Here is a 16458-nt window from a genome sequence, read left to right as displayed (position 1 = left end):
CTTCTAGTAAAAAAATCTAAAATAATAATTGTAAAGCGCGTTTAATTTGATTACTCACAAAAACGGCGCTATATAAACTGTCTAATAAAAAAAAAACAATAATATTTCTTACAAATTTCGTTTGCCCAGCAAAATTTCACACTCTTATCCCAATAATGAATGCTGCAACATATTATTTTTTGACATCTTATCAAAGATGAAGAAGAATATGGAAATCTGGGTATTTACGGCGCTGACGATCGTCACAGGCTGGTTTAAGTGATCACTTTACACACGTGTAACATTCACAAATTCTACCCATTATTGACAACCACACTTCTCAATTTCTTAGAAGTTCTATATATATATATATGAACCAATTTTGAAACATAATTCTTGAATCACTAGAACTTCACTAGAGTGTAACTGTAGTGCGGTTGTTAATAATGGATAGAATTGGTGAATGTTACACGTGTGTAATGTCATCACTTAAACCAGCCTATGACGGTCGTCAGCCCCGTCAATGCCCATACATTCATATTCTTCTTCATTATTGATGAGATGTATAAAAAAAACGAAAAACGAAAAACAAAAAAAAAAACAAAAAAAACTCCTGTTAATAATAATGGAGATAATCCAGATTTTGTGAACAAGTATTTGGACCCACTCAACATGTTGTAAATGCTGTAATAGTTATTAAATTAATTTTAGTGTCTTACCTTGATTCCGATATGAATGGTGGGGAAGTCCGCCGCGAGGGTGGGCTGGGGATGAAGAGAGGGTTGCATCAGAGGTAGGGCGAGCGGGCAGGACATCATCGCTGAAGCGAACTGAAACAACAAACATTTAAATAAGTCCATTGATTGAAATAAGTTTGATTTTCTCTCCTGAAAATATCCATGAAACACCATTAACCGCCTGGGCGAACAAAACCTACCAACGACCAAACACACAGCGATATTATACCAAGGAAATTACTTTATTAACTAAATAATACGTTTCAGAAAACGTGAATTCATGAAATTCGTGAAACGTATTTTTCCTTTTCAGAACAACATTAAAAAAATTAAATTCTTGTATAATACCACTTATTGAGTTTCATTTCATTACACACGACTAGTTTCGAAAACTACAGTTGTTTTTATCGATAGGTGATTACTAAAACTAACGACCAAAAAAAAAATCAGGTGTATAAAGAGGTTGTGGGAAAATAATTAGGGGAGGAGGCCGAATTAATAAATCGTATTTAATAACTTGAAATAAAACAAGAAGTTTATTTTTAACTATGTTTTTAACATATAAGTATGTACATGTAGTGCAAATATGAATATAATTTTATACTCTCAATATTATTAATATTTAAAGCATTTACTTTGTGGTTAGTCATTTTATTTATTTTTTTACAAAAACGTCATAGGCTAGTTATGTAATATTTATTTTTATGAAACCGTAAATCGTTTATTATTATAAACCGGAAATCGTTTATAAATGTTAATTATTTATTTAACCCTAAAACCATTCAGTATTTATTAAACCGTCATAGGCTGGTTATTTATTTATATATATTTTTATGATTCCTAACTTTTAATTAAATATAATTTAAACTCCAATTTGATTTCTTAATCGTCCGATTTGGTTTGCAAACTTCTAATTTTAATTGAAAAACCTAAATTCCACCGTTTTCGTAAGAAATACCTTAACAAAATACCTTATGTGGACTTGTAAAGACTTGGATAATAATATGATAATTATACCGACGAATACAATTTTTAAAACAGATTAAATTTATTAAGATCAAAACATGTGGGCAGGCATTCATTCAAACTGACTAAAGTACTAATAAAAATGTATTTTTTTTTAATATAAACGTTTTTCATAAAATACAATAAAACGTCGAATTCGGTTTACTAAAAGTCCAATTTGATTTGTGAAACGTCAATTTGACGTGAAAAAGCCCTATCATAAAATCTCAAATCCGGAGGCGATTTTAACGTGTCTAAAAAGAGTAAGCAAACTCACGATAACGTATGAATCGATAATTGCATACGTTTCATTGTAAGTCGTCCAATTTGGTTTGTAAAACGTCAAATTTGAAACAAATAGTCTGTATAATTTATGTAATAGATGTACAAAACAATGTACTATATCTTTACGTGGTTTTATAGGTAATGTGTCTGCAAAGTTGCGAAGGAATGAATGTTTGTTCAGGTATATGAACACTACCAAGACCTTCGTCTAACATCTAACATTAAAACACTAAGTTATAAGTAATGTGCACACTGACGGTCACTCGACACTGTCACGACTGCACCATAAATTCAGGGACTCGTTACCACCCCGACCCACGGTTGGAGAAGCGCTGGGAGGACACGCGAGCCGCAGGTTTAGCACCGCTGGCGCCTGAGGGACGGGCTCGGTTAATTAGACGTCAAAAGCATGGCGATGCTCGCTGCTAGAGCCATAGCAGTCGCGCGGTGTTGTAGGGGTAGGTAGACAGGGGTAGCTAAATTATAGAGAAATTGTATAACCGGTAAAAATGTGAAGGTGATACAACCTTACCGGTAATTATAAAGGGGTAGAAGAGAGATGGCTTTATATATGTGTCGCCTACTTTCAAAATCCGCCAGATCCATGTAAGTCGATATTACAAAAAAAAATTAAAATTCTCCGGGAAACATTTATGTTTTAAAGATTTGTCTATCTTTAGATAAAATAGTATGAAATAGAGAATATTCACACTTTTTGGAATTTTTTCCAGTATTTAAAAAAGAACACGAGACACAAAGCGATAATATCGTGATCTTAATTTTTGACCTTTTTTTTGACTCTCTGAATGACCGATATGGGTCAGGAGGCAAGTTTCATGAATATAGCGGAATTTGAAATACAAAGCTGTTTTTAAGTATTTCTTAGGAGGGGTTTCAAGTACATAAATATTTTAAACAATAAAACCCACAATTGGCATTCCCATAGAGTATTTATTTTAAAATCTTTAAAATTGGATCTGGCGGATTTTGAAAATAAGCGACACATGTAATGTTATTACTATAATATGATCAATAATTCAAAAAATATGATTCTAAAAATTAAAAGTATCAAACGCATAAAACATTTTAAAATAAAATGATATTCTTCACGTCATGTTAAATTATATTTCGTAGTGACATGTTTTGATGGAACTGTAATATATTTAATAAAATAACAACTATTTAGTTTTAAATATTTTGAGTGTGTCCAAATACTTGTTCATATTTAATTTAATAAGTATTTGGACACACTCAAAATGTTGTATGTATAATACAAGTGTGTAATTTTCTACATTTATTTTATTTCACCAGTTACCGGATTTCGTTGTTACCGACATCACCAGACTGGAAGTCTGATAATATCGGTAACGACGAAACCCGGTCCTTGGTCAAATAAAATAAAAGTAGAGAAAAGTATATACAATAACAACTTAAATTAGGGTTTATTCACTTAAAGGAATTAATTTTACAAATATATTTATATTTGAAGCGCTAACTTTGTGATTTTCCATTTTATAAATAAAATGTATTTTTTTTAATCAATATAATTCATTTATAACTGAATTATAATGTCTACCGGTTTCGAAACAAACCGCTTCTTTATCAAGACTGATTAATACTAAAGCACTATATTGTTAAGTAGATAGTGTTTTAGTATTAATCAGTCTTGATAAGAAGCGGTTAGCTTCGAAACCAGTAGACATTATTATCAAGTAACATATAATAAAATATTTATAGTGATTCTAAATAAAACAAAGTTACATTTTAATTATAAAATGGAAAATCAAAAAGTTAGTGCTTCAAATATAAATTAATACTAAAACACTATCTACTTTTAGTATTAATCAATTTTGATAAAGAAGCGGTTAGCTTAGAAACCGGTAGACATTATAAATAAGTAATCATAAAATATTTATAGTGATTTTAAAACAAAGTTACATTTTAATTATTAATATTACATTTTTTACTTATGGAATTTAGTCATTTTTTTGGTGGGTTTTAAGAATTTTTCTTTTTAGCAAAAAGCCCATTAATGTACAAACATGTATTTATTTTATGAATATGAAGTTTTTTTTAATAAATTACCGGTTAACCGGTTGATCGGTAGCCTGTGACGCTAGCCCTAGCACATATCATACTCGGTGACACAATAAGGTACATATTCGGAACGTTACAGCTATTCGCAGCACTAATTAATACGAGCTTTTATGATCGCAGATAGATGTTTTCATAGAATTTCAAAGCTTTCATAAACCATTATTTGTTTAATTACAAAACGAACAGCGCTCGAAAGAGACCACGTTTTTTGGCAAGTGCAAATATAATATGAGACAAACTTTTTGTTTTAAACAAAGTATGGGTGTAAAACTTTTTTTTTTAATAGTAAGCCTGATAAAACAAACAAGAATAGCACGGCTGTCCAAACTCAAAACACAGTAAGGGACATTTTTTTTTGTAGAATGTTATTTTTTGCATTTTTGAACTTAGTAAATTTGTCAAAAATGCATAAAAAACGTACTTCAAAATGTCCCTTACTGTGTTTTAAGTTTGGACAGACGTGCATTCAATAAGACATCTCAATTTATTTTATCTAAAAATATAAACAACATTTTGAGTGTGTCCAAATACTTGCTTACAAATCTTGATTACCTATAGTTTGAAATTATTTTTTACATTTTTTTTTGTCATCTCAACATAGATGAAGAAGAACATGAAAGTCTGGGCGTTTACAGGGCTAACGACCGTCAAAGGCTTGGTTAAGTGATCACTTTACACACGTGTAACATTCACCAATTCTACCCATGATTGATGACAACCACACTTCTCAAATTCTTCAAATTCTAGATATATTCATCAAACTCGTAACACAGTATGCGAGAGTTCACTAGAGGCATCTATGGTGGGATGAGGAAAGCTTTTATTAAGTAGACTGTTTTATTATTCGTATGTGAGGTCGAAATCATGGATTATATTCACATACTTGAGAGACGCTTGAAAACATCATTTTTAATTTCATTTTAGCTTATAATTTGACCAGTATTAACATGTTGTGCTTTCATCCTGCTTTTGCCAAGTCCATGTTTCACTTCTACACGTAAGAATTGGAAACAGGACTCCGTTGTGTACTGCCAGTTTATATTTTATATTAAAAAAAATTTATGTCTGCCTCCGTAGTGTAATGGTCAGCGCGCTCAACTATCGTTCTGTATGTCCCGGGTTCGATTCCCGGGGAGGGGGGTTAAATAAATAAAAGTCATTTTTCACTATAATATTTATTCAATAACCTGGACTGGTACCTGAAGCGGAAGGCTGATCACCTTTCCTTCGTGTGTTGATGATTATCAAGATAACACTGCGTTTACATGTAGCAGTGCCTTATGCACCATCGGGTGTGGACAAGGGTTTGAAGATGAATAATAAAATCACTGTTATCTGTAGACTAACTTACAGAATGCCTTATGCACCATTAGCGTGCGGATAAGGGTTTGAAAAATAATTTTAAAAAAAGGTTTAAAAAAACTAAATAACTACAAATGTCACTAGTATCATTATTCCGAAAATATTTCATTGTACAGTAATCTCGATTTCAAATTGAACGGAATGGAAAATTTAAGTAAATAACTCCGACTTAAATTTAAGTGCATGAGGCGTATTACACCGTTTGATGTAATTAAATGTTCACGGTGTTATGACATCATTCCGAATAATTCTCCTTTTATTATTCATAAAAATGTTTGCCGCTGTACGAAATATTAAAAGGGCAAGTCGACTGCTTAGCGCGCCCTTTGTAATGGCTCACTCGTAAATAATACGAACATATTTAAAAAGAAAAAAAAAGAAAAAAGAGACTTGTACAAGCAGATACAAGTGTGGCGAGGTGGTACAAGGGGAGTCATTAAGCTTTAAGGATCATTTAAAAGAGATTTCTTCTGGCACGCTGGGTGATTTTCATGCAAATAACATTGAGCCTTTAAACACGAATCTTTAAAGTCTAAATTCGTGAAAAACGATTTATAATGTACGTTATTTTCAATTTCGTATTTCGTTTTGCTGTGAATAAAATACACAAAGGAAATTATTAGTCAAAAAACTATGTTCAAATTATCCTTACATATCCCTGATGATGACAAGGTTCTTATTAAACCGGTTGGAAAAAGTACCAATAAAAAGTGGTTAAAACAAAGTTGTTTTATTTTATAAAGTTTATAAAATGTGCCACAAAATATCTGCGAAAAACATTCAAGAAATTTATATTTTGTTTTAAGTTTTGTGAATATGTCCGCCTCCGTAGTGTAATGGTCAGCACGCTCGGCTACCGTTCTGTAGGTCCCGGGTTCGATTCCCAAGGGGGGTAAAGTAAATATGAGTGATTTTTGCTCTGTTATATTTATTCAATATTACCCTGGATTGGTACCTGAAGCGGAGGGCTGATCACCTTTCCTTCATGCGTAAACGATCGAGATAACACTGCGTTTATATGACGCAGTGTCTTATGCACCATTGGGGTGCGGATAAGGGTTTTTTTTTTTATTATTTAAGTTTTTTACATTTGTTTTTGGCGGAACTGAATTTGATATGCATAATAAAATAACAACTATATTGTTTTATCCATATTTATTTTATTTCATCTGTAATCGGGTTTCGTTGCTTACAATATCACCAGTTTGATGATGTCGGTAATGACGAAATTCAATTACTGGTCGAATGAAATATATGTGGAAAAAAATATATATGTAATAGTTGTTATTTAATTATACATACTTATACATATTTGCATTTTTGAATTACTCTCACATAGCACAAGAAAACACCTCCCAGCAAAGCATACAGATCACTATTAATTCAGTTTATAATAACGTACATAGAACTACAAGATGTAAGACACAAAAACGTATGAAAAAACTAACACATACCCCTTTTGGTAAAAAAAACTTTGATTACTATGCAATATTGTCGTACCTCCTGTTTTTATTTTTCCTAAGGTCATTAAAAATAGAAAGTAAATATCAAAGAGCTCTCCGTGGACAGATCATAGAAGTGGTTGGATCTAAAATAGATCGCATCAATCAGCCATGTTGTATTTGATTACATAAACAATATTATTTCAATTATAAAAATATGAATATGGTAAAATATAACATGGTAAAAGCAGTGTGTTGCACGTGTATTAAGTGATCACTTACCCAGCCTTTGGTAGGTCATGAGCTTTGTAAATTTATGTATTAATTTTGAAAACTAACACAGATTGTTTGAGTCTACTAAGTTGAATTTTATTAACAAAAACACATAAAAATCAATATTGTGACATTTGTTTCACCTAGTTATGGCATTTTCAAATGAATGTTTCATGAATTCGTTTGAAAATGCCATAACAAGACGAAACAATTGTCACAATACAAATTTTTATGTGTTTTTGTTAATAAAAAACAACTTAGTAGACTCAAAAAATCTGTTTGATTAAAAAATAAACACATAAATTAAAATGAAGTCCGAAAAATTAAACGCCAAATCAATAAAAAGCTTTGTAAATACCCAGACTTCCATTTTCTTCTTCATCTATGTTGAAATGTCAAAAAACGTATTAACGCTTTTCCCATTCGCTGGATATTTGTTTTCGCGTTAAGAGAGCTCTTCACACTAAACTCTCTCGAGCGCTGAATACGAAGCTCGGTTAGAAATTACCAATTAAATAAGAAATTTTCCCGAAGCATCCCTTTAAGGTTCAGAAGAATAATTCCTGGGGCAGGGTGTAAAGCCGTTTAACTGTCGGTTTGGTGTCGAACATAAAATTTTACATGAAGATCCTCGCGGGATCCGAGGGTGGGTCTGATCTGTGGAGAGGGCTGCAAAGCAAAGCAGTCATGGACCACAAAGCGCGGTTTACATTGGACATAAAAGTCAATCTGGCGAGACGAGCGGGGGTCGGGGGTGGAACGGCAGAAGATTCCTTAAATACGCATTATTAAACTGTTACAAACGATCAGATGATTCTTGTGACTAGCCTCCGTGAAGGAGGAGGACTAACCTCCCTAGAAGGTAGCTACGCAATATTCATTTCTCTAAAATATAAATCCAAAGTAAAAATCTCTCTTTTTTTAAATGAAATTGTGCTAAAGTTCTAACCTTTTTTTTCGTTGTGCAAAATGTCGAACTTTTCTACTATTTTTAATTGAAATTTTACATTATTTTATATTTCAAAAGCATTGGCATACTCCATTTCAGCAATATTACATAAATCAAACCATGAATGATAAAGCGAGTATTGAAATTTTACTTGGCATATATAAATAATTAGTTTTTAATATTGTGATACGTGTTGTGATAGATGCATTCCGCATCATTTTCAAACACTTTTTGAAATTATATTATGTTGCTTTTATTGACCATAGTTGAGGTTAAAATGTATACATTTTATGGCTCTCAAAAGTATCTGAAAACGAGAAAAAAACACATCGCAAGTAGCCACAATAGCTAGCGTAGCGACACGACCACCACGTATGATGATCTGCGCGCTCTTGGCGCTGCTAAACACGCTGCGACATGCGCGTATCCGTAATTATATAATTATATAAGAGGATTACAAAAAATCTAAGCCCGTATCTATTAAATGTAACGTAAATATTCTCATTTTTTAAAGTCAAGTTGGAGTAAATACATACCACCGGGAGGGGAAGGTTAAAGCTTTGGCATAATGAAAAAAAATTAAACTGTGTATATGTAGAATTGATGATTAATGCGACTGAATTGCCCTTAAACCGCCAATAACGATCAAAAGCATATATTACGTCACGCGAAGGGAAGTAGTGCGTTATGGGGGCGCGTTATAATCCTACCCTTAGCCTCCCTCGTTACCCCATGGCGCGCGAGGCGGCTGCAAGATTTAGCGGCGCGAGATTGTTCCTTGCAAAAATAACGAGATCGCGAATCAAATTTACGAGCGGATAGATCCCCGCGAGGGGCTGGGGTCTCGCGGGGAGCGGGGAACAGCCGGGACATCCGTCCGTCTTCATCTGGAGTAGGGTTGACGAAAAATTCTGGGTCGTGTACACAGCCAAAGTCCACCAAAAAAGCCTAGGAAAGTCAACTCCAAAAACCAAGCAATGAATTCAATAACGACATCTTTAAAACAAATAAAGCTAAACTAAGGGTTTAAATACGATAAATTACGTTTTTTTTTTACAAAAGAAGAAGTACAGTAGATACTTTTAACTGATTTTGATGGGACTGACCCAGGGCCGGATAACAAATAAGCCAATTAAAGAGAATGAAGTGAAAAAAGCACTTAGTGCTTGTTTAACCTCGGCTCGTATCGCATGTCTGTGCTGAAACCTTTAGTGCATGTTGGTGTTCGAGTCGACCAAAAATCGCATATGTTAACCATTTTGTGTAGTTTTAAGTGTTTAAATAGTGCTATGGTGGTGAAGGGTGGTATTATTTGCATGCTGTGATAGTGATTGTCCTGACGAAGAGACGGGTACGTCTCGAAACCGGAAGACATAAAATCTCGGTGAGTGGTTATATACTTATATTATTAACATTTCGGTAAGAAAATTAAAAAAAAATATATCAAATTATTATTGTTGCATCCTTGCAATGTCAAAATAATATTTGTTTACAATGTAAATGTACGTCTCGTCACGGGTTCAGCCTGGTATGACGTTCATTAAGAAAGTAAATAAATTAGTAAAAAATTGGAATGCAGGCAAGGTATTATGAAAATAGTTGTTGCATAAGTTGAGGGCACATCCCTGTTTGATGGGTCACATGGGAGACGGAGAAGAGCGAAAATATTTGAATCAAAATGGAGGCGCAAGACGGCCATAAAGGATAATATGCGGAGAGCAGGCCAATAAAAACGTCTGTTGTTAGGATGTGTGATACCTATCCCGGTAATTTGCCTTGGCCGGAACTAAATGCGATGAAATATCCCATCGCAAAAGGGATATGATCAACCCCTGAGGAATGGTTACAAGAGAAACCACCCTTAAGAATTGGAGTATCAGATATCGCTCACTCCCTTCAAGAACGTCATAAATCAAAAATCAACAATTTACAGTAGAAAGGTTTTACAATAAAATAATTACACCTGGACTTTAATCAATTCTCTTTCCATCTTATCCCTACCAACGAGAAGCAACCATCGACGCGACACTGTTCTTAAAAACATGATCATTTTTGGAATTCTTAATGGTTATGTCGTATCGCTCACTCCTTTCAAGAACGTCATAAATCAAAAATCGTCAATTTAAAGTTGTGCGTGTTTTTGGAATGCCCAGAAAATGTACTATATCCCAGCAAAAGCGGCACATTTTAAACTTAATATTTACCCGCTACAGGGCAGAAAGTGTTAGTTATGCATTTTGAAGAAAATTTTCAATAAGTGGCTTGATAGTTATTTTTAGTATATTGTATTATATTTTTAAACTTTAAAAACGTTCTCCTGAAAGATCAAGTTTTTTGATTTATGACGTTCTGGAAAGGAGTGGGTGATATAATGTTATTACTATAATATGATCAATAATTAAAAAAAAAAATTAAATATATAAATATTATATTAAATATATTTCAAAGGAGAAAAAACATTCAGGATTTACCTGAAAAGATCTGTTGCACAGTAAAAAGTTCAATAAGTGGCTTGATATTAATTTTTAAAACGTCTCATTGATTTTTGGGTGTATTCAAACACTTGTTCACAAATTTGGGTTACTATAAGAGTTATTTATTCTTCTAACCCTTATCCGCACCTAATGGTGCATAGGGCACTGCATCGTATTGACGTAGTGTTATCTTGATCGTTAACAGATGAAGGCAAGGTGATCTCTCCTGATCTTCAGTGACCAGTCCAGGGTAGTATTTAATAAATATTAGAGTGTTAAAAAACTAATATTTACTTTTCCCCCCCCTGGGAATCGATACCGGGATCTCCAGAACGGCAGCTAAACAAGCTAACCATTACACCACGGAGGAAGAGTTATTTATACGTTTTGACAACTCAACGTAGAAGAAAAAGAATATTTACTTATGTTAACAGGGCTTTTAACTTGTCAAAGGCTGGTTAAAACGATCAATTAACAAATATATAAGTATGTAATCCTTAAACAAAAATAAAAAAATTAAAATGGATTTTCATTTTGAAATCACAACAATGATGGAAAAGAGTAAGGAAGTCTGGGAATTTACAGAGCTTATATTCTATCAAAGGCTGGTTATAAGTGATCACTTTTGTAATATTCATCTTTCACAACATGATTGACATTTTTGTCAAACAAATTGTCTAAATAGCATAGTAGAGTAATGTGTCGCATCATTGGATAAGTTATATTAAAATTGTTTATAAACGATATTTAAAAAAATAGCCCAAATACACAAAACATAATTTACAGGGAAAATTCAAATAACAAAAAAAAATTACTGTAGTGATAAGAGATATTGTATTTATTGCTTTAACAAGGCAACTGGAGTATCTATATGTAGCCATGAAAAACCATCTAACTCAATTAATATATGGGGTGACATCACAATCGCGACCCTTGTGACGTAGAAAAATTGATAATTGAACTTCCTGCTCATTCGGAAAATCGACACCAAACGGATTTCGTCGCCACCGGAAATGACTAAACAAACCGGAAGACAAAATACCTACGCTATAATGCCCAATGCCCGATTTTGACGGCAGGCTTCGGCATCTCAAATAATGTTTGGATTTATAATAAATAATAATAATTAAACCCTTATCCGCACCCCAATGGTGCATAGGGCACTGCGTCATATAAACGCAGTGTTATCTTGATCGTTCACACATGAAGGAAAGGTGATCAGCCCTCCGCTTCAGGTACCAGTCCAGGGTAATATTGAATAAATATTACAGTGAAAAAATCACTCATATTTATTTTACCGCCCCTGGGAATCGAACCCGGATCCTCCAGAACGGTAGCCGTGCGGTGCTGACCATTACACTACGGAGGCGGACATTTGATTTATACTATATAATAAAGTATAAAAATAAAGTAATTATAAAATACCACATTTTTTAGTTGATTCATGTAAACACGACTAGTTTCATTTATATAAAAAAAAAACGAAGACATTAAAATGATGATAAATAAATCAAATGCCATGTACACATGTTAATTGAAAAATTAAAAAAAAACACACAAAAGTAAAAGTAAAAAAACTGTCATATTTTTCATAAGTGTAAACAAAAAACAATGAGTGTAAGTCCTTCTCCAAGCACAAGAGCTTAGTCTCTTTTGGAGAGGAACAGCGTAACTTGTGTTAAGATAAATAGTTATTATTTTTATAAATATATCAAATATAAATGAAATTATGTTAAGTTTTATTTTCAAAAATACCAATCATTTTAAATACCGGATATGAAGCCAAGTCTAAATTTCTCAAGTAAAACTTAAATTAAAATTGGAAAGATTTTACCACAAAGTGACTGCCGAATCAAGAAATGAAATAGTATTAAATATATATTTTTATTTTAAATAACTCGTAATTGAAGAGAACCCAGATTTGTGATCAAGTACTTGGACACACTCAAAATGTTGTGAATACAAGATCTTTTAACTTTATAAATAAAAACTACTTTGTTTTTAACCATTTTTTATTGCTACATTTTTTCTACAACCGGTTTCGACAAGAACCTTGTCATCATCAGGGTTAAACATGTACATATTTAAGTTCATGACAAGTACATATTTAACCCTGATGATCACAAGGATCTTGTCGAAACCGGTTGGAGATAATTGTACCTACCAGTAAAAAATTGGTAAAAATCAAAGTTGTTTTATTTTACAAAGTTTACAAAACGTATCTGCGATACATTCAAGAAAAAAAGATCTTTTCGTAAAACGGATGATGGAAGAAGGTATGAATTATATTAATGATGTCATAAAAATTAAATTTGAAAAATGGCGCTAAATTGAACAGCTAGACGAGAGGGTAGGGCGGAACATGGGGCAAGTAACAGGTTGCGGCTGTCCAAGAAACGGGACATCCGGCGGAAACGAATTCCAAGGGTGAGAGGTTACAAGAAAAAGATATGGCGTGGAAAAAATATTACAATAGTGCTCTTTGATCTGGGTTCATCCAATATTACAAATAAAATAAATGGACAATTTGTAATTCTATTAAAAAAAGGCAATCTGATTTTCAGGCATCATTAAGTATGTTAAATAATTCGAATCACCCAATCTCATATTCAATCTGCTCCACATGTATTTTATTATGTCCTCGTGTATTTCTATGCTAACAATCAGTTTGGTGTTGGTGTGAGTCATTTTAAACGTTATTTGAATAATAATACATGATAAAAAAAAAATTAAAAATGGGTTTGTCCACTGATAAATTTACTGGTCAAATTATAAGGTGCCAACAACTCACATATGGGAGAGAATGTCAATGAATTAAGGATAAATACAACATTAAAAATTTGTGTATTGTGGTTGTCAATGATGGGTAAAATTATATATGTTAAACGTTACAATGATTAAAGAAAACACTTCGTTTTTTACCACTTGAGTTTTATTATAGACTACATGTTTCAGAAGTTAAGCTTCCATCATTCAGGTCTGTATAATATCAGTTATTATACAGACCTGAATGATGGAAGTAACTTCTGAAACATGTAGTCTATAATAAAACTCAAGTGGTAAAAAACGAAGTGTTTTCTTTAATCATTGTAACATGTCTTACCACAAAGTTAATGCCGAAACAATAAATAAAATATGTTAAACGTGTTTAAAGTGATCACTTAAGTCTATGACAGTTCGTAAGCCCTGTGAATATACAGATTCTAAAAAAATTTTAGCATTGATTGATTCGGCAGTCACTTTGTGGCAATATCTATCAATTTTTAATTAAAGTTTTAGTTATTTTTTTATAATCCAAGATTCAGACTTTACAAACATACAATTGAAAGAGTTTCTGCTTAATAAAAAGCTTCTTTCATGTCACACTAGATGTCTCTAGTGAAGTTTTAGTGATTCAAGCACAATGTTTCGAAATTGGATCATATATATATGGAACTTCCAAGAATTTGAGTAGTGTGGTAGTCAATCATGGGTAGAAATGGAGATTGTTACAAGTGTGTAAAGTGATTACTTAAAACAGCCTATGACGGTGGTAAGCCTCGTAAATGCCCAGACTTCCATATTCTTCTTCATCTATATTGAGATGTCAAAAAATAATACGAAATATTTACTTTATAAAAAATTTCTCCATTCTTTATCCTTCAACGTCCCAAGGACACAACTCTAAAATTAAGACCTGTTTTTTAAGCTAGAAAATGGAGCAAGTAACAGGTTGCGGTTGTCCAAGAATCGGGACTTCCGGCGGAAACAAATTCCAGGGGTGAGAGGTTACAAGAACAAGAAGTGGCGTGGCAGAATTGGGGGCGAACGGCTTCCTTACTAGATCCGCTGATAAGGGTTATTTATCGTTTCGCTCGCCGAGGGTGCACGGGGTAGTTAATGAGATAAGCGAACTTAGAGTTGTTTAAAAAGCTGTTCCTAGTTTGTGGGAAATTCAGCAACACGCAACCTGTTACGCCGCAAAACAAATAGGGGTGGTTTTATTATATCGGTGACTGCGATAAAAAATATATTGGCCAAACTGCGAGAAGTCTAAGAATTAGAATAAGAGAACATCGCCGTGGACTAACGAGTAATTATTTTTCGGAATTTGCAAATCATATCATCGAAACTAACCACTCATTTGACTCTCATACACTTTAATTATTACACTCTGTTACAAATAAAGGTCAAGTCATGAATAATTTAGAAAATTTAGAAAAAACATAAAAATATAAATTCAGATAAAACATCAATTAATAATATATTGTTTTAAAATACGTCATCATTATTATCAATGTTTCCTTTTACAAAAAATCTTGTTCCGTAACCTCCCTTCCTATATTTATTAACCTATATATACACCTTAAGATATTTTTGTTCGTTAGTTTTAATTTGTACCAGAAGATGAAAACATCTATCGTTTTTGAAACTAGTCGTAAATAAAATAAAATTCAATGATTTAAGAAAACACTTTGTTTTTTACCACTTGAGTTTTATTATAGACTACATGTTTCAGAAGTTAAACTTCCGTCATTCAGGTCTGTATAATAACTAAAATTTAAAATATAAAATTGTTCTATAAATAAGGAAAAAATATATAAAAAATATATTGGCCAAACTGCAAGAAATTTAAAGATTAGAATTAAAGAACATCATAGCGGTCTTGTTAGTAATTATATTTCGGAATTTGCAAATCATATAATAGATACTAATCACTCATTTCACTCTCATAAATTAAAATTATTACACCTTGTTCCATATAAAGGCCAAATTATGTATTATCTTAAAAATTTACAAATCCAAAAAAACCTGAATTCTAATAATAATTTATTAAATAATATATTGTTTCAAAATTCTTCACCATTGCTTTCCATTTTTCCTTTGTTTTCAAACTCCGTCCCTTGACTAACCCCTTCCCCTTACTTTCCTCTCTCCTTATTTAAAGAACAATTTTATATTTTATATTTTAGTTATTATACAGACCTGAATGATGGAACATGTAGTCTATAATAAAACTCAAGTGGTAAAAAACGAAGTGTTTTCTTTAATCATTGTAACATGTCTTACCACAAAGTTAATGCCGAAACAATAAATAAAATAAAATTCATTAAAGTGGTTTATTCAAGTGTTTGATTTTAATAAAATAATCATGTCATTCCACAAAGTTAATGCCGAATCAATAAATAATAAAATAGGGGTAGGTTTGCATCTGAAAATGTTGCCTTATTTTGTAAAAAATATAAAAAAAGGCTTTTGACGCATGTAATTTCACGTAATTTTTATTTTCATGGATATTTGAAGATGTCGTCTTTTTCTTGTAACTAATGTTGCATATGGCACCTGATGAAATGATGGAAGCGGTTTAAACCCTGAAGAGGGCAACAGGTTGTTTCTGAAACTAGTTGGTTTTTATTAAAAATATGAGTGGATCGAAAAACAAAGTCTTTTAATTTCTCAAAATAATATATTTATAGAAAAGTACTTTTTCTTTTTTGATGATAATTCAACAAAGTCTTGATACACAAATAACAACACAAACAAAACAATATCGAATTTCGGATATGTAATTTGATACCAATATATGTGTAGGTAGCTTTGTTTCCCTCCTTTTCCATGCGAATTTAAGAAGATATGTGAATTTAAGAGATAATAAAAGCGATCAAGATGAACACGGTGCCGGTAAAGTGAAAACCAGGAAAAATAAGCAAAACCAAATAATGTTCTCAGGACGCTCTTGCAAAGAAACCCTTCATATTTCTAAGACATCGCATTTATCCGACTTGATACCTTAAAATGTTAGGACGCTTTGAAGTTGCAATTAGTGAAATAAAATATTATTTTCTAAAAATATATCGAAATAAAGGCATTTTGAA

The 16458-nt window shown here is 32.3% G+C and overlaps 1 protein-coding gene across 6 annotated transcripts in view; it reads right to left on the bottom strand.

Annotated features, from left to right (window-relative positions):
• LOC148308973 (polypyrimidine tract-binding protein 2-like) overlaps positions 1-16458 on the bottom strand; it is a 552278-nt gene that overhangs the window by 356559 nt on the left and 179261 nt on the right. For 5 of the 6 annotated variants that reach the window (XM_088260789.1, XM_088260790.1, XM_088260791.1 and 2 more), the window contains one exon: positions 699-809. In XM_088260789.1, coding sequence (XP_088116915.1) covers positions 699-797 — 99 coding nt within the window. In that variant the 5' untranslated portion in view covers positions 798-809. Of the gene's footprint in view, positions 1-698; positions 811-16458 lie in introns of those variants that run through there. The other variant, XM_088260794.1, reaches the window with a different exon arrangement.

Source organism: Brachycentrus maculatus, unplaced genomic scaffold (assembly GCF_059751285.1).
Source record: "Brachycentrus maculatus isolate JH-2025_06_01 unplaced genomic scaffold, ASM5975128v1 h1tg000142l, whole genome shotgun sequence".
Taxonomy (NCBI): domain Eukaryota; kingdom Metazoa; phylum Arthropoda; class Insecta; order Trichoptera; family Brachycentridae; genus Brachycentrus; species Brachycentrus maculatus.
The sequence above is the reverse complement of the archived record's forward strand: the minus strand, read 5'-3'. Positions and strand labels throughout refer to the sequence as shown.